Source organism: Agelaius tricolor, unplaced genomic scaffold (genome assembly GCF_023055355.1).
Source record: "Agelaius tricolor isolate 1412-34295 unplaced genomic scaffold, bAgeTri1.0.p SCAF_3, whole genome shotgun sequence".
Taxonomy (NCBI): domain Eukaryota; kingdom Metazoa; phylum Chordata; class Aves; order Passeriformes; family Icteridae; genus Agelaius; species Agelaius tricolor.
The window spans coordinates 23,931,391-23,955,521 of record NW_027269263.1 but is presented as its reverse complement, the minus strand read 5'-3'; the positions used below and the strand labels follow the sequence as shown (position 1 = coordinate 23,955,521).

Here is a 24,131-nt window from a genome sequence, read left to right as displayed (position 1 = left end):
TATCAAAGCTACAATCTACATGATATTTTAAAGAGAGACTGCAGATGATATTACATCGATCATCAGAAGTGTGACCCAAACTCCTTGGTGTGTGGTGCCTCTACTGTTGACAGAATGGATTTTGGGAGGAAAAATTATAGAGAATCTTGCCATTCTATGAGATATGTCTGGAGGCACCAATTCTTAAATATTTTCTTTAAAAATAAAAATCCATAGAAGACAATTAATATTATTCTTTGTGAGCTGTACAAGTTTGATCCAGAGTCCTTTTTAAGAGGGCACTTCAGCATGACTTAAATATTAAGAAAGCATATATAATGCCACTACAGAGTAAGTCTACAACACTTTCATCCTTGTAAATACAATAAATAAACAATAAATAGCTGCTAATGAGATCTACAAAACACCAACAAAAGTGAAAATAAGACTTTCCTTCTAAATGATTTAGCAAAGGTCTTCCTTTGATATAAGAAAAATATGCATAACTAGGAAAAAAAACCTCAAGAGATCAGTTCAGTTGGTCAGAGAGTGCTGCTAATAACACCAAGGTCATGGCTTCAATCCCTGTATTGTCCATGCACTTAAGAGTTGGACTTTATGATTTTTGAGAGTCCCTTCCAGCTCAGAATATTCTGTGATTAGAAAATTATTCTATGTCTCAGGAATTGAGAATCTTAGTTTTATGAACAGTGCTGTTGAAATGCAGAAAATTGGCATGAGATGGTGTCACAATTTGCTGGGTACAAGTGACACAGATGAAAGCTCTAGAACATGAACAGTGGACCCACTTTTTAGCCTTCTGAGTTTTGAAAGTATTATTGAAACAAAAGATGGAACTCCCTCATGGTGATTCAATAGTTAGTTAAGTGTGTAAATCCTTGCAAAATTCCTTGTGGGAACAAAATCTGCATATGGGTTGCATGGAGAATGGATCCATCCATAGGCATACATCTAGTAAGGTTACATAATACACAGGAAACACCCAGGAGGTGCTTGGGCTTAGGAGGACCTTGGGCTGCAAACACTCAAAGGCTGTAACACTCTGAAGAGGTGTCACTGTGCCACCGTACTGCAATTACACATTTCCCAAAGGTATTCATAATCAGTCAAATAGGGCACAGGGTAGATAAAACTTTACTCTTACTGAGACCAACCACATTATTGTCTGTCCTTCTGTTTTTAGTAAACTTATGAGAACTTATTTATTTGGGTATCTGACAGTTCTGACATATTTTAAGAGTACAGCTGTGTATCTTCCCCAGACATGGCCATGTGAATTTTTCTTCTTCAAATGAATGAGTCCAAGCTCCCAGTGAACCCTCTGCATAGCTCTAAGAAGATAATTAATCTCTCATGATGTAAAAATTAGAAATGTAAAAAAATCCTTTCTATTTATTCAACTTTAGCACTAGAGCTACATTACAATTATAAATATGAACTGAAAAGTCATATACACAACTTGTATGATCAAGTGCTAAATTAGGTGTAATATATAGTGTTTCTGTAGATTTTCAAAGAAATGTTGAGAGTTTCAATTTTATTATATACTGAATTTGTACAATCAATCATTTCTACCAAAAGGCAGAAATGCTCCTGAAAGCAAGGAGTATTTTAAATTTTTTTAAACCTGCCATTATTTTTTAAATTTCTAATTACAAATCAAACTAGCCACCGTATAAAAGTTACTCAATATAGCAAGAACCAGATGCAAATTATTTAATCTTGTTTTACAGTAAGATCTACTCAGTCATTCTGAAACCATTCATGCAATTGTCTCAGATTTGTTGACCAAATCCTGCTGAAAAAAGGGTTTTCAAGGCTGGAATCAAAATTCTGGAACTTCTAGCATCATATCCATTTTAGGAAAAATGACAGTGGCTATTCCAGAATGAGGGAGACTGGTGTTCAGTTTTCATCTTTCACTAAACGGCATCAAAGTTTAATTTTCCACAAGAACACTAGAATCAGCAATGTACTCTGATATTTGTCATGTTTACATTGTTCAGCTAGAGCTGTTTATAAAATGCATAATAAATTAACTAATGAGGAAGACTGACTCTAGTCTAGTTTTTGGATATCCACCAAAGGTAAAGAAGGCTTGTTTTCCCACCCCCATTTTTTCATACAGCTTGGAACGACATAAAGAGAGAAGATTGTTACATCAAATGATACTAGCATTACAATGGGAGAGCAAGAAACAGAAGCAAAGAAAGAAATCTAGTGAGTTGCGTGCAAGAAAGGAAATAAGAATTCTCTTTAATTCCAGAATGGCCTTAGGAGAAAACTTTTTTTTTTTTTTGTTACTGACTAGTGTGTTATACAAAGAGCTTTTTGTTTTTCTTAAAACTGGACATCACTAATTATACCCAGAGGACTAAAATTCTTAAAAAAAACAGGCAGATTTTGCTATTTCCTTCAGTTCTAATCATCTCACATATGGCTTGGAAATACAGCTGGTGAGTAGAAAGCTTTCTAAAAGATGCAAAGGAGAAGAAGCAGAAAAGCAATTAAATATGAATAAGAGGACATGACACAGGAAAAGAAAACCAGATTGAAATGTAAGATAGAATATCCTAAATAATGTTACAATCAGTTTAAGTGCATTCACAGGGTAAAAGAAAACTGTACCATAAACAATATTGTGAGGAATTGAAGACTGAGATATCCTAGGGCTCTTTGTTCATTGCCTTCACCTCACAATGGCAATTGTTCTGACTGATGAAGTGAAGAAGAGCATCCCTCCACAGCTTGGTCAATCTCATTTACAAAACATCCAATGAAAAGATAAGGGAACAATACAAGGCATGGTGACAGCCTAAAGACTAAAACAATCTCTCTCTGCAAATGGTCCTATTACAAGTTAAAGAGTTATTTTGCTTCTGGCTCAGTAAAAAAAACCAAAACAAAACAGCAAAGCAAAGAGCTGACTAAGATCACAATCAGATAAATATGAGTATTGTCCATAGTTAGTCTGCTTCTAGAGATGGCGAAGAAGCGTAAATGACACATTACAGAAAATGTTTCTTCTTTTGACCTTACATGTCAGGATGGTTATTACACCTGGAAAAAGCTATATTAAATGTAGACAAATAACATTTTTAATTACATTGCTTCTAACAGCTGCACTCATAACCTCAAAAGAAGGTTCCTCAAAAGAAGGTCCTTAGTCCTTATTGACTTAATGTAGTAGTATCTGTTGCTCCTTCAGAGAATCATTTTATGGTTTGATGAAGCACTTATTTATCTGTACTGACACCTCTCAAGAAAGGGGAGGTATGCAACTAAATGAAGTGTAGAAGATTTTAATAGTGCAGATAGACATGTATACAAACACACATACATTGCAGTAAGCTTTACATTATGCTTATTTCAGAGGCAAAAAAGGATCCAGAGAAACAGCTAACTCCTGGACCTGATAGCAATGTAACACACTCCCAAGGATCCTGAGGGAAATTTTCCCCAGTTTTAGGTGAGTATCTAAAATTTTCCTCTCCAGCACCATCACAGCATTGCTCTATCTCCTACCTTCTTCCTTGCCAGACGGAGGCTTAAGAATACAGGCTTTCAAAATTAGTAAAAATACCTTAAGTATCAGAACAGATTTTTTCCCCCCCATATTGTAAACAATAGCTAACTGGCTTTATTCAGAGTAAGCAAATAATGTGAGTGAAAAGAGCAAATCCTGTGAAGAATAGCCATTTGAATAAAAGATAGGCAGGCACATGGCTCAGCACATGCCTTTCCACATGTGGTCAGATGGTTCAGAATTTGATGTGAAAAGAGATAAGCTGCTCATGTCATTCCTTGTTTGATTAACACATCCACTGCTATATCTGACAACAGAGATTCAAGACCCATCTGCAGTTCTATTCCCTCAATATGCTTGCTACAAATTGTTTTATTTTCATATTACTTTACCATTTTTTAGCAATCTGAACGTCCACATATTGAGTGACATGAGACAGTATGTTTGGAGAGCATGAACAACTAAGTGGGTTTAGCCCACATAATTCCTTTAAGCCTGAGAAAAGACTGAATTACAACACTGCAGAGGCATTACTGAAGGGCTGTCATGAACTTTAAGTTGGAATAATATAGTTAATTCCAAGGAGATTACCTTTAAGTTCAGGTGGCATGAGATTCAGGGGCATATTGTATCTAATGTTTCATGAAGGCACTAGCACAAACCAATTTCTTGGAAAAAGGTATACTGTTTTTGAGTGGAACAACAGGAATTGGTTTCATCCACAGCTTTCCAGGTATTGCCTCAGAAGACCTTTCTGCCACTAGATTTTTGGGTGTGTTGAAATATTCGTAACACTGAGATATAATTACAATGAGCTGCATGAAATTCATTTCTTTGAAACTGGACTGTGCAAAGACAATAGTAGTTAACAAAGAGAAGTTTATAATAATAATCAACCCTACATTTCCCTGCCCCTGTGGGACAGACTGCATCTTGCCTCAGATAACTCTGCAAAGGCTGAAATTAGAAGCAGCAAAAAGAAGGGCAACATAAGGAGACCTCAACATGCTACATCTGCTGGACAAGTTAATTAGAACAAAAAATAAACTGTATGAGACAGTACAGAGTACGGTCCCCAGTAGCAATTCCCGGAATAGCTCTACTATGTCTTACTAATTGCATTCAGTTGAATGTAGCTATAAATTATAGGGAAAAACAAATAATTTTTGCAGATGAAAAGGTTCAAATTAACCTGTTTTGAAGAATGCCTTGGCAGAATTTGTTGCATTGTAATCAAGAAGATGATGAAGAAAATTAAAAACCAGAGAAAAGAGGGCCTGAATTTGACCTTCAAAGCCATTTCATCTGGAAAAGAGTTTTCAATCAATGACAAGTTGGTACAGACTGGTAATACCATTTTTTTTAGATATTACCTCACTGGATGTACAGGTGTCTGGATAAAGGAGGTTGGAAAGCTTTATCTACCAAAATTTTTTTATTATTCTTATTTCATTACAAGCCAATATTTTCCCCTTTATCTGTCACTTGAAAACCATGTATTCTTTTACTCATTAGTGAGGTTTTGTTAACAAAGACAGTGTACCATGAGCTTGCATACAGCACACCCAAAAAATTCACTGGTAATAAAAGTTACTTTCTTCTTCTTGGTATTTCTTTCATTTTCTATTTCACTTCTACTCATTCCAAAACATTTATAATTGAAGAAACAAGGCTTGAAGAGTCTACATAGACATCAGAGTTTGATCTTTTCATATCAGCTCTTAATAAATGAGAAACTTGAATGAGAAAGTAATGCTGACAACTACATGACCTACTTCAAAGAGCAGCTTTGCTATTGTCACATAAAGAAACATTCCTGCATGAGAATAAATTCTGACTGTATAAAGGAATGCAACATAGCCAAGAATTTTAGGCCTGATCTCTGAAAGAAGTTTCTAATTCTAATAGGCCTGTAGTTCTCAATTCTCTCAAAAGAAAAAGACAAAACTACAAGTTCTGAGCTTTTAGGGCTGCTTTTGCTTCTGAAATAGGGCTTGTGAGACAGAACAATTTCATCAGATATGTACTGTAAAGAAAGATCTGAAGACAATTATAGAAGGAATGGCAGGTGTGACTCAAATACCATTTTTTCAAAAGTAAAAGAAAAAAAACTATAGTCTACACATTGAGGATTAAATTCTTGAATTGTTCATTCCAGGCTGGTTTAAGGAAAAATGCAGCCTTCTTAGATGTACTAAATGTCTCTCACAGTTAAAGAACATGGCATATAAATGTAGTAACAGGTACTTTAAGGTCCTCTCCAGTGGAGACAGCCTTTCTAACTAAGAGATAAACTCAGTAAATACTTCTCAGTACCACAACAAGATGAGAAAAAACTGTATACTCGTTTACAATGAATGGCATATTGAACTTATTGAAAATGTACAGATTTTCATGAGCTGAAAATAAAGATTGTAATGAGATTACCTTCAGACATCTGCTGGCATTTTTGCTGCATACATGAATCTGAGTACAAATATATTTTGTGAGCTGAAACAGAACAAGAACCTCTGCAGAACTGTCTTTTTAATTTCATGGCCCAATTATACTTGGGACAAGAAGACATAATGTAATTATATGGGTTAGAGAAAGATCCATTATTTTGACTGATCAAGTGAAAATGAAAAAGAAAATCATCCAGACTGGCATTTTCAGCTGCAAGCGTTGATTGTGCCAAGCCAATGTTACCAAAAGGCCACAATTTTGTTGCCTTCCATCTTTAAGATTTACAGTTTCAAGAGAACTTGAGGGATACAGAAAACAAGGCAGAGAGATCTCTTAGGCAGGCATTTCCCTGAAAGCCCAGGCTGCCCTCTCCTGGAATGAATAATTTTGCACATCTGTGGTCTTAGCTCACAGTCAAAGTAACATGAGGAACATCTCACAAACAACAATCACCTGATTATCAGGTGTTTAATTTTTCATGTGTGTTATCTTACAGAACACCTATTAAATATCTGTATTCAGATGATGAAAAAAAATCACATGCATCTTGCTGGGACAGAGTTGCCTACAGAAATGACTCCCTGTGCAATGAAGTGGTCTCACTTTTAGCACAGTAACTTATTATACTACTATGTGTAGTAGCTGGTATTACTGGGATGCACTGGTGTCCAGCTTGAGGTGAAATGCAATGCTATGAAAGCATGACCATGCACTTGGAATTCGAGAATGCTTCTCTGATGTCAATGATCTAGCACCAGACAAAGCCCTGAAAAGAGGTCACACCATCACTGCATTCACACAGTCTGCCCTACACATCCTGGAGGGACAGAAATGTTGCCAACTTGTTGCAGGTTCTTCCACCAGTTAAAGTTCAAAACAAAGGACAGAGCCTTTATTCTTCCATCAGGCAACCTGATATTAAGGTATCTGCTGCCATCCATGCATGCAACATACCTGGTTTGTCTACTTTACTATCTGACACCAAAGCTGAAGCACATATTTACCTCTGCATGTGGCCTGTTCTCTGGATAACTAATCAGAAAGGTTGACATATACTATCATTCAGATGATATGTCTCAGATATTTAATATATCTCTGAAAGTGTTCCATGTTTCTCTATTTGATAAAAATTCACTTCTTAAAAATCAGGACCTCTGTTTCAATTAGGTGATGGAGGGAATTAGCAAACACCAAGAGTAAAACTGTGATCCCCAAACACAAAAAGGAGCCATCAACAACAGGTTGATTCTTTGGTAGCAGACTATCAAAGGTAGCCTAGACCACCTGAGGTAAAGGTAAAATTTTTACAATAATTATTTTTTGTATTCATCTCTTACTTTTATCTGAATTATAATGAATCATTGCAAAAGAAGAAAACATGAAAAGCACTGTAATTGAGTAGGGAAATACTTATGCCTTATTTAGATGGAAGTTTCTGATTTAGAAATCCTGTAAAAAGCATTTAAATTGTTTCACTCAAATGCACACAAATCTTCAATTAAACTAACCAGTATTCTAAGATGCAGACTTTCCATGAATTTTCAGAAGGTTATATTTAGATCATATGAGGAGTTGTATCTGTTGTCACTGTAGATCATGAAAAGAAACAAGGGACCTTTCAGTGAAACAACAGCTATCTAAAGCAGAGAAAAGCTGTAGCAGAACACAGAACAATGTTTCTGCTGCTCCTTGCTGACCATTATTATTCCAGGTTCAGCTTTTAACATTTTTAGATAAGAGACAAGCCTTAAAGACTTTTCCAAGAGAGACAATTTTGATCTGTTCCTTTAAGATTTTATTCTCTTTCCACATTAGTACTTCTTGTCTCTTGCAGAGTTACCATGCATCATCTATCAGTAATGAATCAAAATGAACTAAATGATCAAAATAAAGTGTGGGTTTTTTCATTCAGAGTAATATTGTGTCTAATACAGGATCCCATATATTACTTAATAATTCCAGGATACCAGCTGAAAACGAAGGGCAGAATTGTAATTTTAATTGTAATTATTTCATTTACTAATGACAAATTAAGGATTATTGATGGTAAAATGTACTATTGAAAAGCTTGTTGAAGATGCCCTGAACTTCAGTCATTTTGCCTGTTATTTTTTCTTAGCTTTCTGGGCAGAGATAAAAGGAAATTCAGTTTTCACTCAATCCATAAATCAAATAATCCACAAATTAGAAGCATAAAATTCTAAGGAGCATGACCTTAAAGTCCCAATCTCAGATAAAATTAAATGCAGTAATTAGAAGTTACTGAATGCAGTCCATTGTAGATTCAACCAAAGAAGACAAGAGTCAAGCGAATCCAGATACTATGAAGAACTTTAACAGAATTGTGCAACAGCAGAAATCTGGAGAAGTGAATTATCTAATGCCAGTGAATGTTCTTTCTGTTTTCTTATCTTTGCTTTTAAACATCAAGAAATATTTAGTATAATTCAACTACCCAGAATAAAATTGTGATTACTGAGGAGAATTTACAGTAGAAAAAACCCCAGTAACAACAGAAAACAACCAAAACATTAAAGAATCAAATGACCCCAGACCTAGGAATAAAAGATACCATTCAAATTGCTTCCAGTTAAGTTCAAAAATGTTTTCTATATCCTTTATATAAGCACCTTCTTTTAGTTTCAAAGATGACATATATTATCTTTGTTTATATTATAATCCAAAAAACCAATATGAATAATCTCTGATCATTTTAACTCTCTCTTCATCAGAGAAGATAGGATTTCTCACTCTTATTTCACAATAGTTCCCTAAACATACAGTTTTCTATTGATCTAGCTATGAAATTATGTTTTTAAACTCTACCAACTAGGAATGAAGAGGATTCATCTCATTCCAAGACCAATGCTACAAAAAGCAATTGATAAGTTTGCACTGAATTGTAACATTTTAATTATTTTTATTTTACAGTAATCTACTCCTATTTATATTTTAAATACAATACCCTTTTAAACTTGATCTGCAGATCCCATAAATTAGCTACCAAAGACATTTCTTTCATAACAGCAGCTTTCCTGAATACTATATCCTTCTGCCACAAATTTAGCCTAAATAAAGCAATTTTATATGGAATTTGAAAGGACAAAGGTAAATGCTTGTTTTGCTGACAATTTCCCATTCTTGAAGCTTTGATCTGTGAAAAAGGAAATACTTTAATCCTTTTTACAGCATTTTCATTATGTAAATCTCTGTTTACAGATAAAACCTTCCTCATTCCATCACTCCATTCAACTGTTATCATCAGAGCAAATACAGTGAAGTTTTACTTTAATGAATCCCATCACTATTGAAGAAACAATCACAGCTTTCCTAGAAATCTTCTCTTCCTCATCTTTACTGCTGGTTACATAATGATTTCTAATTACATTTTTTCAACTTAAAATTCTTATTGGAGTATATTGACCACACAATGATGAAAGTAGATGTATGAATCATCATCATTTCAAAAACTAAAATACCTAAATTCTAGGCAAGTCTGGAAATTAAAGGTTTCTTATTCAAAATATAATATTCAGGAAAAAAGTATGCTTCATAATACTGGTCATAAAATTATCAGAACTCTTTGTAGAGTAGTAAGAAAAAAAATCAGGAATAATTCTGTATTTATGATAATAATTCTGTATTTATGATAAATGTATTTTACTACGAAAGACAACAGCAATTACAAGTTAAACCCAGAGACCTAAAGTTTTATAAAGCTTTGTTGACAGACAAAGTAAGTCTTTTTTCTATACCTGTAAGTTCTTTCTCTTCAAGACTGTATTCCAGAGATCCAAAGGAATAATTAGCTGGACTGATTGCAGGAGTAGAAATAAAACTTGCACAGCCAATGGTTGGGTTGATTTCAAAATAATTGTGGCCGTGATTCATTCGGTGAAATTCCAGAGAAGATACTATGGATGTACGTTGCTTTGGCTACAAGAAAAATAGAAAGTTGCCATGAAAAATACCGACTTTTTATATAGTTTTCATCACTTGACATTTAATAAACCTATTTTTCTTTGTTTTTCTTTTTTTTATTTGGCTCAAAGGTTATAGTGGTAAAAATCATTTCATATGACAAGCCTACGTGTAGAGATAATTTCCTTCTAAAATCTGGATTAATCTTTATTAGAAAAAATGTGTGTCTTCATTCTAATCAATTTAATTCAACATAAAATAGGCCTTTACAGCCTTGCATATAATAATTTCAATCATCTTTTGATAAGAAAGGGAGCTCTTCACCAGCTGCATTGCTGGGTACATCTTGCAAAACAATTAGACCGCTGATGCCTGTATAATGAAGTTTACTAAATAATATCAAGTGCCCATCACTCGAAAGCCACCCTCTGCTGTTTATTCCATTTATGAATGTGCCTCAAATATTCAAAGACTGAAATGTCTGGAAGCTTAAGGGAAAAGTGTCAGCTTGAAAAACATACATGAAATTCAAACTTTCTGTATGAGTTTTCATGCAATAGTTAAAGAACTTGGCACCACTTTATTTCAAATGTTTACTTTCAAAGGAAACCTCTGAGGAGACCCCATTTAATGGTTGTGCTTTGGATTGCAGAGCAGTTTCAAAGCATCAGAAACTAATTTCTTTTGGGTGGATCTACACCATCAGGTGTAGAAATTAAACCTATATAATGTGTTCATCAAGTCAGCAACAACTTTTTCACTACATGGACTTGTTCCCATTGCACTGCACTACGTACTAATACAGGCACAACCTTAGTGGTCAACATCACAGCTTTTAAGCCACAGATCACTGCTGGTTTGCAATGCCATGCTAAACAGTCTGTTGCAGCACTCATCTGGTTCCATACCCACAGTACCCGAACCCCAGAATGCTCCTTGCTGCCTCAAGATCAATGACCTGAAACATTGAACACGTCTGAAATAGAGGAGGCCCTGCATACACATTTATAGCTGTCTGTATATTTCACAATAGAGAAAAACATCTCAGGAAATTCTGCCTTGGAAAACCAAACCTGGACAAAAATAAGAAAAAGAGAATAAAAGATGCGTTATCTCTTCCTGTTCTAGCATGTCAGGCTTAACATGTCAGAATATTTGTAAGGGTCAAAAATTTGTTCCTTATTAGTGTCATGACCTAATTATTACCTTTGGGAACATAAGATCCTCATTGGACCACAAAGGTATTCATCATCCCTTATCTCTTAAATCTATCCATATTCCAGTGGAGTGATTTTCAAATTTGTTTTTGATTAAATTTAATTTTCAAATTTTCAAATTTAATTTTTAGGTTACAAGTCCTGCAATGCTTGTGTTACAAATACTGGACCAGGCTGTTTTCACTAAAAATTCACCCTTCATATTGGAATGTCAGACAGAAAAATTCAATAGAATTAGGTCTGTATAATGTTGATTATTTCTTCAAGTTGTATTAGGCATCATATGAATTAGCTGTGTCATGTTAAAACTAAAAAAAAGGAAAATTTTGGTAAGCATCTGGAACTCATCTATGGTCTATTGGGCAGACTTACTTTCTTTAATAATTAAAACCAGTTTCTGCTTTGAATGCCTGACTCCTAGGTCTAGTAATTTCATGGGAGAGTTAAATGAACAGGGACAGACTCCAACATCAAACAGTGTGGTTGGAAATCATTGTTTGGGATCTGAGCCAAAATAACTCTCAGATCAGACCAAAACCATTCATCTGTATTAATTAAATCTAAATGGCACACTTTTGCTAGACAACAGATTCACAAATGACCTAATTATTTCTAAAACTGAAAATGATCTCTGGTCATTTAGAAGTACATTTCTGGCCCTTGCCCAGCAATGGTGGCTTTGCAGATCTGCAGGATCTGAACTCCTGCGTTGAAAAGGAGACACTTCTCTTAACATGAGATGTGGTGTCTGGTTATTTTAAAGCCAAGACAGTTCTTGCCTAAATGAGCAGCTGGAATGGTCCATCTTTGTCTCCCAAAGCAGCTCCAAAGGCAACTGCCCTGGCCTTTGTCTAGTCAGCTCTCCAGCCACTGTTTTGTCTGTGTGCCCCTTTCTTAGAGGCAGAATAGCAGCATCTGATACACCATTTGGCCTTTCACTACCTTATTTTGGACTTGGGCATTATTATTACTGATTGAGAGAAACGTATTTCAGTTTAAAGTCTTTCCAATCTAAGGCTTCTGCAGAAAACCTCTCTCAGCCTCTAGTCCTGCACAGTATTACACTGCTGCAATATATTTGGAGTTAACAAGGTCCATCCATCAACATGTGCCAATAATTTTTCTACATAATTAGTCAGGAATCCAGCATCTAAGCCTTTGTAGCTAACTAAGAAACTAGAGGAATTTTTCGCACTTTCGCTGTGTCCTGTAAAATGTAATGCTGTTAAAGTACACTAGTTGTTCATTAATATATGCTATGAGAGCCTCAGTAAACCAGTTTGTGCTGAGTGTATCTCTCTGCCTTTATCACTCTAAAGCACTATTTGCACAAAAAACAAACTAACAAAAAAAACCCCAGTAGAAATGAATCAATCTTTTTTTACAGTTAGGATTAAATTCCATTCCTGATTTCATCAACCAAATTTCCAGTATAGCTATTTACATGCGCCCTAGGTATTTAAGCTCCCAGAGCACTCAGTTGGGATCTAGCCAATAAAATCATGATCTAGTGTGTGTGCCATCAAGAGTTCAGAGAACAATTTTCCTCACCCCAGTCCCCTTGGTATTGATTCCTTTGCCTTAATGCAGGTATCTGCCATCACTGCAGATTCCATAGGGCATCTCACCTGGCCTCCAGCTGCCATTCAGAAGAGTGCAGGTCTGCCCTGTACAATACCTGCACATGTGCATCTCAAAGACACCTCTATAGCACCTCAAATGACATTAGCTTCCTACTTTTAAGTAACAGAATTTAATCCTGCAACTGTCCTAAGCATGATGGGAGATTAGGACTCTAAATCAGACATAGATTCTTACACACAGAAATGAAAGCAGAGGTGTTTCAGTCCCAGATTTAATCTCACATCCAGCTCACCCCTTGAAACACTCTAGAAATCTTAGAATCCGACATCAAATTCCGGTCTTACTGGCAGTAAATCCTGACTTGGTTTGCTGATTGCCCCTGCCAAAGCCACTGTTTAACTACATTTACCAAGAACTCTTGAGATTGTTTCTGAAAAATTCTAAGATTATTTACTATATTGAACACCTATAACTCAGTCAAGGGTCAAGATTTCATGGTTGTGAAACACAAATACAAAACTCTGTCCCAAAGAGAATGCTTCCTCCATTCTTCAAAGCCAGCTTTGTTATTACATGCCTTCCTTGTACAACTACAAAGGTCTGGACATGCTTAGATAACGCTTGTGAAATTCTGGTATACTTTTGGCTTCACTTCACCCCAGTAATTATGCTACATAGAATGCAGATTTTTCCTTAAGTAGATTTTGATTCATTGGATTCATGTGTTTAATCCACTTGTTATGTGTAAATCTATTTAATGACTGATATTTACTTTTATATTATTTCAATTGTCATAATACCAACCTAGAAAACCCTACACCATCCTAAAATAGCATATCAAATCATGCTAATGAATAAATCTTTTCAATGCATAAGAAAAAAATGTCAGTACAAACCTTTAAAGATAGCAATAAGATTTAAATAACTGTTAAATGAGGTATAATAAAAATATTTTCATGTTCAGTCTGTAGTGAACATATATCAATGAAAGATACCCCTCTGAAACTGCAAACACAGGAAAAGCATCAAAATGCACATATTTAATTGCTTTTTTGTTCAAAAGACAAGTAAGAACTTAATCCTTCCATTAATGGAATTTGCATGCAAGTTCTGTAATGCTACCATGACTGGCATGTTACACTATAAGCAGGCAAGGGATCATTCAAATATTTCTTACAACATTTAGCAGAGGCAGTAGGGCAAAACTCCTTTCTCAATTCAACACCAAAATATTTCTTCAGCTTTGAAGCATACTCTGCAATACAAGCTTCTGACTTCACCTTCTTTTACCTTTGGGATTTGTGTACATAGCACTATCATAGCCTTCAAAAAAATTAATTCTCACAGTACTCGGTACTATGGCAGAGCTAGTTGCCCCATTTTACAGATGCTGAGCAAGGGTATAGATCTTTCCCAAGGGACAGATGTGTGGTTTTTTGAAACAATGAGAACCAACGAGCCTAAGGAAATTCTGCATTTGGCAAAACCTGGCAAATTCCAGCTGCCCTATATAATGTAGAAACTCATTTCAGTTGCAATATATCATGCAGAAAATGTATGATAGAAGAGAGAACTGCACCTACATTCTCAAATTCTAGTTAGCACATAAAATAAAGACTTGTCAAAGAAAGCAAGAGGCTGCAGCCCCTTCCCCCAGGCTCATCTCACATATTTAACACCATGTGAGTGCACTTATGTGGCCACTTAAATCCCTCATTTTGATACCTGCCCAGATGATTCAATTCTTTCAATTCTCTGATCAACTCACTTCTTCAGAAATTTTCCTTTCTTCAGCTTCCTTCCAAAATCTCATTCTACACACTCATTTTCCTTTTCATAGAATGCTTTGAGTTGAAAAGAACCTTTGAAGGTCATTAGATCCAAACCTTCTGCAATAAGCTGGGACATCTTCAACTAGACCAGGTTGCTCAGAGCCCCATCCAATCTAACCTCGAACACTTCCAGGGACTGGGCATCCACAATTTCTCTGGGCACCTCCCTTCTTTTGTTTTCTCCTATCTATTGTTACATTCCTTCCAAATCTACTTATATTACTCTAAAAAGACCTGCAGAGTATCCAGTTTGTTCCAGTTCTATTTGGTGCTCTAAAATTTGATTTTCTGTTTTCTCTGTGGTTTTGTCATCAAGGTCTCTCAAAAAGACTCCCTCATGGTCCCATCTCACAATGCCTTTAGGGTCCCTATATCCCTCTCATTATCCTTGAATGCATTCAGTTTTAACCTCTCTCTTCCCTTTCAAATGCAACTTTCACATGACTTTTTTGGTTTCTGCCTTTTGCCTCAACATTCCAGCATACCATCTCTGTTTCTATCTTTGCCCCTTTTGCTCATGTACACTTACATAGAAGCCCAAAACATTCAAAATTTTCCCAGTAAAATACAGTCTGGGACAGGACAGGCTTCCTTGTTTTCTCCTGTCCCCAGTTTGATTTGCAGAAATCACCAGTTCTGATACATTCTCATCAGTCAATGTTGCTGTCAAGAATTATTTGATTTATAGGATCTGAGCTAAGGTGATCAAGTAGCCTTGAAATTGCAAAAACTGGAGATTACAATGCGTCTGCGTTTGATTTATCTATGTCACCTAGAAGTGCAAGACTACACTGAATTATTACTAGACTACTGAATCAATTATTCTGTCAAGGTTCAAAATACCATGTTGAACAAGCTGAAGACACATTTTCTTTTTAACATAGTAATATAATTTTCTCTTTTTTCATTTCACAGAACTTTATCTTATATTACAGCAACAATTAAAAATTAAATATAGGCAGTTTCAGCACCCATCTTGACAGTCTTGATATTACTTGTCAACATTTTAATTAAGTTTAAGAGCAGAAAGCAGAAAATACACAGAGGCTGGCACCTAATATATCCCAAGCAGCCACAACAGGAAGCCTGCAGGACCATGAGACTTAAAAAAAAAAAATTAAAGAAAAATGCTTTCACTGTTTTTTACTGTAGATTCTTTACAATACTAAAAGCATAATGCATTCTGAAACTAAATTGATTTTAATGACATCATAGCGTCAAAGTCCTAGCCATTTCTGTTTGATTGATTATTAATTTAGAGAAAGACACTGCTTGCATCCTGCATGACCAGGAAGTGCATATTACTTTAGCGTAATCTCATGGTTCCTCAGAATACTTGGATCACTCCCCTGTCAGTGCCATGCTCAGGAATGACACAGACTCAGTTCTTTTGTGTAGCCTGTGGTCAGGAAGCTGTGCTGTATGACTCTGGGGGCCATACAGACACGATGCTTTCTGCTCTCCTCTGCATGTTTTCCTACCTCTGCCTTGAAAGCCTCCCACTGGAGTCAGTAATTAAAGGTCAGAGGGTTGCTGCCCCTTCTACCTGTGGTCTTATCTCAGATGACAAACCACACAGGAAATAAATAAAAGAAAAAGTTGATCTCCCTCGGTTTCTATTTTCCTTGCCTTCTACTTTTATTTTATTTGCAACCATATTGCAGCTGTGGGTTCTGAGGAGCTGCAATCCTGAATGCCAAAAACTGCAACACCGTTGGAGCAGCTTCCCTCCTTGATAGATGTGACCAGATTTTGGAGATACACAATTATACCTATCCTGGGAAAACATTGCTTGAAATGAGATCCAATAGCAAGAGATAAATTTGATAAATAAGAGGAATGATTCCTTCCTCAGATAGAAAAATGAGGATCTATCTTTCACAGATTAAAATAGTGTTATTTTCACTGAAACAGTTGGAAAATGGATGTAAGACCATTTTATTCAAAAAAGCTCAGCTTCCAGTTGCTAGTACCATCCCTCTTTTCACCTGCAGATTATGAAAACTATTTGTATTCTGATATTTCTATATCATAAATTTTGAAGAGTCAAAGTGATGGCTGTTTTTTCTAAGCTGCATGCTACAGACAACATGCATGTGTGAAAATGTGCATTATCAGATGATGATAAAGGGTTACTGCGTAACTAAGGTGCTCAAAACCCCCCCAATACTAACAGAAACAAATGAAAATGCTAAGAATATAATGTAAGAAACCCATGAAGGCACAATAGATAAGGCTTTAATCTTCCATATTCTGAGTGTGTTCTGTTGCCAAGTATCATGTGTACTAGGGCAGGGCTACTGGCATGGATTTGCTCACACCCCTACAATTAAACTTCATTAGGTGTCAGAGAAGGGTCTTCAAGGCAAATTATCTACCAGGAATGGTGCTTGCTCTATTCAAATCACAAATCAGGCCTGACAGTGGATATGTTTGGAGAAAGAAAATTGTACAGTACCAAAATTATACCCGGGACTGTGTCCATAATTCAACAGTGTAGATGACAACACTGCAGAGCTAAAGCTCATTTTACTAGCAGAGATGTTCCTTTCAGTATCTGAACTACCTTTAAGAACAGTAGATAACCTGTCTGTTACATATAGGAAAAATGTTCTATATTTCAGCATGATTTGTGTTTATATTGAATCAGGAATCGCAAACTAGAAAATTTCTCCAGGTAAGAAACCAATTTCAACCAAGAAAGACCTATGCATGTACAAGTGACATTCTAAAACTTAACACTCCTCACAACAGAGTTTTATTCTGCTTTAATTTATACTTGTGTTTTATTATCCTGTTGAACTGTAATTAAATGCACTAACACACACTGTTTGCTGTTTTCATTAGTTCCATATACTGGGTAGATGTGTTTATGTTTTCTTATTAGACCTAATTAAAATATATAAATAGATTAATGTTTTATAGTTACTTGTCAAAGGAGATCTCTTACAGTGCGTCTCTTTAATAATATTTTGTTTAATGTTGTTATTAAGTAGTCACAGAGTATCCATTATGCTCCAAGGAATTTTTTTTTTCCAAATATTCTCCTTTGGAGCTGTAACACATCTTCTGCCCATGAATGCTGTGATAAAACAGGTGAGTGTGGGGGGATGTGCGCTGGGGGAAAGGGGTGTGTAGGAATCAATCCTTAAAGATAATTTCAACCATAACTTTTTTTGTGTTTATTACTCAGTATTCCAGAATAAAATAATTTCATAATATCTGTCCTATTTTCAGTCATGCATAGATTAATTGCTAGCCACATCTTAATGGCATTGACAGTATACCTCTTTCTCTGCTTTGTTCCTTTTTTTTCAAGGGCTATTTAGGAGGTTTATTTTTTATTCAACATCATTAGAATGAGAAGACATCAAACTGTGTGCAGTAGATTTGTACAGACATTCCCTGTCACAGAGAGAATAATCTGAAATATATTTACATAGAATCAAGGTCACTGACTGCTGACAACCACCTTAATGTGCTTGCAGCCCTAAGAGATACACACAACATTGGAAACAATATTTTCCAGGGAAAATCTCCATACCAGGCACAAAAAGCATGAGCACTAAATCTACCCATGTGTGGACTGTAGAATATATTTTTATTTCAAAGGGTTTGGAGAATGCTCAGCCCTTCCCAGAAGTTCATAAAAGCATGTACACAGGAGTAGCTTTTACCTTGGATATGATCCCCCACAAAATCATAACTCTCAGTAAAGTTGTTTTTTTTTAAGTCTTATCTGCCTCTTGTGCTAAGCACAGACAGGGCACAAAGTCCAGCACCAAAACACAGCAGCAGAAGAAGTGTGCACCTGAATAGGAAGCACCATGTGCCTGCACAGTCTTTCTTCACAGTGATTTATTTTCCTGGTTGAGGAAAATCAACCTGGCTGAGCATGTTGTAAGTGGAGCTAAGCACAGAAAGCAGCTCATGGGACAAAGAAGTCCCTTCCACCCCTGCTGTCCTGTAATCTCATTCAGAGAGTGGAGAGGATTTATTGCATAACATTGTTCTCCAGCCCTCTTTTTTGTGGCAAAATGGAACAGAATAAATTTTCTGTGCATGTGTTGCAAAACAAGTTCAGTAGATGCAACATGGAGTTCTCATGGTGCTGTGTACTGGTGCAACAACCTCCAGCAGGGATTTCACCAAGCTGGCAGTGACAGGTTCGTGCCAACTCAAGCACACTGTGACAATGCGTGCATTTCATTTGTAAACAAGGAAACCACAGCATGGTGCTGGTATAGGGGAGGAACCAGGCAGAAAGAGTTTCATTGTTTCAACATGGGGAAACAGTCACACTAATCCCCTTGAAAAATTCTGTTTATGGAACCATTAGTTCTGAAAATTTATTTTCTGGAACTGTGATTTTCCAGAGTTTCCACTCAGATGATTTTTGTTTGTTTGTTTGTGTTCAGAGTAATTCCTGCCCCTACCAGCAAAAAGAATGATAAATAATTTCGTTGAATGTAAATTATAATCACTTTTTAATTCAGCTTGGGAGGCTCTGGAGCACACATCTCCAACAGATGGTCTGTCGATTCATGTCCAGGCTGACACAGGGAGTGGAATGTCCTGGTCCTGATCTTTCCCTATGCCTTGATGAACCACATAAACACAGGTTTGACGGGCACACTGTGCGTGCAAAAACTGCCATACACCTGGTAGCCCAAACAAGTGGGATAGGTCAATCAAAGGCTACACATGTCCTGCAAGATTCCACTAGAACTTACAGAAAAAGGAGACAATTTCTTTTGCCTACTAATGTTTAAACTATTAGGTGCTACTATATTCATAGATGTCTTAGCCAAATGAATGAGGAGCCATAGATTGAATTGCAACTTTGCTTACCGAGGTTACAAAACAATAAATGGGAAAGAAAAATTTGATTCCTGTAAAGACAGCACATCTATATTGATAAGAAAAAAAAAGATATTATGATGAATAGATTATTGCAGATCTTAGCAATAAAACAAGAAAGAACAACATTATGAAATTTCATCATGTCAGAAACACTGAAATTCTTTGTTCCTTTGTCCTCCTACCAGAAACTCTCTTAACAGCATTGAAACAACACTTTTAGGAAATTGGGTTATTCACATAAAATAGGGGAAATACTAATTCACGATAGATAAAATCAAAGTAACTTTTAAATAATCCACATTTTGACATCAAAAGCTGTACCTACAGTAAGCCATTTGAAACATATCTTAAAAAGACAAGAAGACAACATGCAAATGCTGGACTACATTTAATAACTAAATTTAAAGGTGAGAAGTCAGAATTCAGTTTTATGAGAATTAGCCCAAGACCCAGAAGTAAATAACACTGGCAAAAGAAACACTCTTATAGCGAAAAAGGTGCACTTTCTCCCTCTATGGATATAGTTTATTTTTTCCAATGGAGCTGAAAAAATAAATAAGGAGAAGTTCATTAAATTGAGTAGCTAATACAAAAAATATATGAAGCATCACAAGTAGTTCAGTTTTTTTCAGGCTTCACTTAGACTGAGAACTACAGGAACTGTGATAGAACAAGCTCCATTTTACTGTCACTTTGTAAAATTACAGTCCGATAAGGTGAGTAATATTTTAGTCTATTTACTAAAGTAACTAAGTTAAAACTTGAAGGAGACTTATCTACTTGTTCTCCTACCCCATCTTATTTTGGATCCCATGTGCTGTGAATATACACAGCAGAATATGTCCTTAATTTCAATGTGTATTACTTTCTCAGAGTCTCCATTAACTAGCAATTCAAGAGTTAAAATCTTAGTAAGTCTCATCTGGACAATCAGAAAAAAAAAAGATTAAGCAATTTCCAGACCTGAGCTAAATTCTGTTTACTTCTTTTCTGCATATATGCAACTTTTTACAAAACTTTTTTTTCAGAGACTGACCATGGGAAAATTTGAAAAGAAGAAATTTATTTGCAAAATACTAGACCACAAGTACAAGCTATAGCTAAGGTGCACAGATAGAAGAGTACACAGATCCCTGTGATACTGTTAAGTATGCCAGCCCCAGGACTGAAGGTAGTAGAGGTGGGTGGCATTGTGGCACTGAACTTAATACTCAAATACCTCCAGGGATGATCATTCCACCAGGTGTAATCCATTCCAGTGTGTAATCACCCTTTCTGTGAAAAAATCCCCCCTTATGTCTAGCCTAAACTTTCCCTAATGCACCTTAAGACTGTGTCCTCTTGTCCTGGTTGCATAGAAACAGTGTTTCTCCTCACTGCTGGTAAACCAGTATATGTACAACCCTAGGGGAAAGATAAGTAAGGCTACAAATAAAAACAACTCTATGTGTTGAAAGACCAGACTTCCCAGGCAGTTCCATCCAAGCTGCTAAAGCCTGTCTCATGCAAACATGGCTGCTGAAGCGTTTCCCATTCTGCCTTTACTGGCACTTTCCTGCGCTGGATGCACAAGACACAAAAAAGGGAAAGAAGCTGTTTTGGAAATCTATATGATCCTTGGTTTAGATCTCTTAGAAATCAATTTATTTTGCTAGAAAAATGCAAAGAGGCCCTGGCAGCAAACAGAAAATTAATTATTTTGCATACATTGTGTAACAGTATTCATTAGTTTTACATTAATGGTGAGAGGTCAGTCAGGAATAGAATCCCATTGTGCTACCCTTCAAAGAGCTTGCCATGTAATTGAATGGAAGAAAGGAATTAAATATGCAGGCAGACTGAACACTAATGGTTAGCAAACAGCACATTGCAAATATCTACAGCTTCTTTGTCTAAATTCTTCAGTTGAGGTCTTAGGGGAAGGTGATTAGATAAAAAGCAAAAACAAAGAAAATAAAGAATACTGGGGGATGTGCATAAAACACATGAAAAAAAGGAGAAGCATAAGGGGATCTGAATGCTACAGCATATCCAACTTGTTGTGTATTAGCACAGAGACTTAAAACATACATTATGCCTGTCTGCTGCTGTTTTCTGTACAGGGAGCATGCCATGTGTAGGACCACGTGAGAGACATTTTAGGAAATGTGGTAAAGTTCTGACCATATATATCACAGCGCTAGCTTTTGTTCTGCAGAACGATGAGAACACTGTGAGTCAGTAAATGGAATAATTTAAGTTTGAAAATAGCTCCCCCGAATCTGCTGAATCCATTCAGAGTTAACTAGCAGGAGAGCATCACCATGAAGTGTTCTGGGTCCATCTGTTGGCAATATCATGATGGAAACAGCTTTTTAAATGCTATTTTCAATAAGCTATCACACAACAGCTTGTTTCAACAATATTTCATTACCTTTCTGTTTGTTTGCCGCCTACTATAAAAAACAGCTTGGAGGGAAGGAGGCATTTCAGTACTATAGACTGATGTAGGGTGGGAGGGACAGAGACACTACAGAAACAAGCAAAATGAGAAACAACTATAAAAATAAAAAATACAAGAAACTGTAATTTTAGACTCTCTACAATCTAGATTTAAACCAGCATGTGGAACCTGAACTGTGGTGGTGTCAGAAGAGGAGGGTCTGCACCAGCCTGTCAATCGAATTATTGCAAGGTGACAGTGTCAGCCACAGGAAGCCAGGGGCTCCTAGAGAGCAATGGCAAGTGCACCTAGTAATTGCCTTTAATTCTGCAAGACCTTCTCAACTGTGCACTCCAATGAGAACTGAAAGGAAAAATCACCTCCAACACTGTGACACAGTCTCTTGTGTGGTACCAAAAGAACCTGGCCTATACTAGTCCTAGGAAAATATCATGTGTCCATCAGCTTGCTCCTCAAGTAAAACAAGTGCCAGTGACATACTGATGGTACAAAGCCTCCATCCAGAGTGGCTCAGCTGCAGAGACCAGCTTAGCAATAAAGAACAGATGGCTGCACTTGAACCCAAAATTAGTAGGAGATGAAGTTCTTTTGGTTCACATTAAAAAAGTTTCACAATTAGTCAATTCAGCATGCAGTTGTCCGAGCTAGCTTTGGCACACCTAATGTCATGGCTTTTTAAACAAGGAAATAGATCATCCCAAGGTTTGTTCTGACTCATCCCATGATCCCACAATTTTAAAATAAACTCCTCTATGCTGATTAACTCTATATTACTGATTCAAGATCTAACATGTATTTACTTTAAAGCTTTGGTTTTAAAGAGATGCACTCCTTAAAGAATTAAATGGAGCACTCAAGTTTCCCACACATTATGCATCTTGTTTCCCAAACAGTATTATAAATATGGAAGTTCATAAGCAATATTGCATGGGAAAGTAAAAGAAAAAAGGTACGAAACATTATAACTTCATGCAAATGGAGATGCAGAGAGAAGAAAGTAAACCTGGAAAATTAATATGGAAATGATACTGATAAAATCAAAACATAACCTTGAAATAAGAGTATGCAAAAAACCAAAATACTACATAAGAGTTGATTCATTCTTAGCACTATAAGAAATATGTACTAATACCTCTCTGTACATTTGGGCTCATTTATAAAATATTTTATGTTCTTCTGCTACTAAGATGATTTTTAAGACGACAAAGTACTTTGTGTCCTGTTTATGTCTTTTACCTACTCAAATGCATAAAGCCATAACATCCTCTTAGAATACGTGCATCACAGCCTGCTATTGAAAAGAGAAACACAACGAGTAAGAGGATGCTTATGGTGAGCACCTACCTGAGGACGTATGACTTTCACTATGTTTTTAAGTGCAGTGTCTGGTGATGGAGGAGAGCAGTCAGGTGTTGGGCCTGTGGAGCTGTTTCTATGGTTACCAGATCCTGGTGCGGTAATTGCTACCTGAGGTGCATTATCTGTGAATAAAAATAACATCTATGTGAAATTACAAATACTTTGTGTATTTTAAAGTAAAAAAGAACTTTGAAAGCAGAAGGTTACTCAGAACACTATTTAAACTTATAAAATCTGATAGCATTTGAATATATTTGTCAAGGAATATATTGATATCTACACTTATTTTTTCAGCCCATACATTCATTCTATGTTAAGACAGGATACAGAATTCTCTCAGTACCTAAACAAAATGAGGTGGAAATCAAGCATGAATATTTTACTTTCATTACCTTGAATTACTGACAGTGAATTCAAATATTATCACTATAACAGAGGTGACTTGAAAAGAAGGTTTATAACGCAACTTCTAGTTCATCCTGGAAAATCCTAACACATATGACCAAGCTCTACATATATCTTTGTGTTACACAAACACTTACTAACTAAGAACATGCTAATACCCATCATTGACAACTTTGCCTAACATTGTGATCAGCATAACTGACCAGCTCAGTTTGTCAGGTAAATATGCTCAGTTTGTCAGGTAAAATTTGCATCTTCCATAGAGTTCTGCACTGCAATAACTTCCCTTCCAGCAGTACCTCAGCTATATAACCTACAGCTGGCTTAAAAATACCTGCACACCTGCATGTGTATGGAAAACTGCATGGGAAACTTCTGTTTAGACATATTTTGATTTACCATTTTATAGCACTGGGAAGAACCATTAAAAGGACTTAAAATATCATTCTTACCTTCTCTAAATGTTCTTAATGCTGTTTTATCAATGTAAAGTTAGTGCAAATCATATCAGAGGGTAGAGAGGACTATGAAATACT

At 36.1% G+C, this 24,131-nt stretch overlaps 1 protein-coding gene across 9 annotated transcripts in view; it reads right to left on the bottom strand.

Moving 5' to 3' along the window:
* ANKS1B (ankyrin repeat and sterile alpha motif domain containing 1B) overlaps positions 1-24,131 on the bottom strand; it is a 408,171-nt gene that overhangs the window by 244,871 nt on the left and 139,169 nt on the right. For all 9 annotated transcript variants that reach the window (XM_071423209.1, XM_071423211.1, XM_071423210.1 and 6 more), the window contains 2 exons: positions 23,176-23,312; positions 9,727-9,907 (listed from right to left, as the gene is read on the bottom strand). In XM_071423209.1, coding sequence (XP_071279310.1) covers positions 9,727-9,907; positions 23,176-23,312 — 318 coding nt within the window. The remainder of the gene's footprint in view (positions 1-9,726; positions 9,908-23,175; positions 23,313-24,131) is intronic.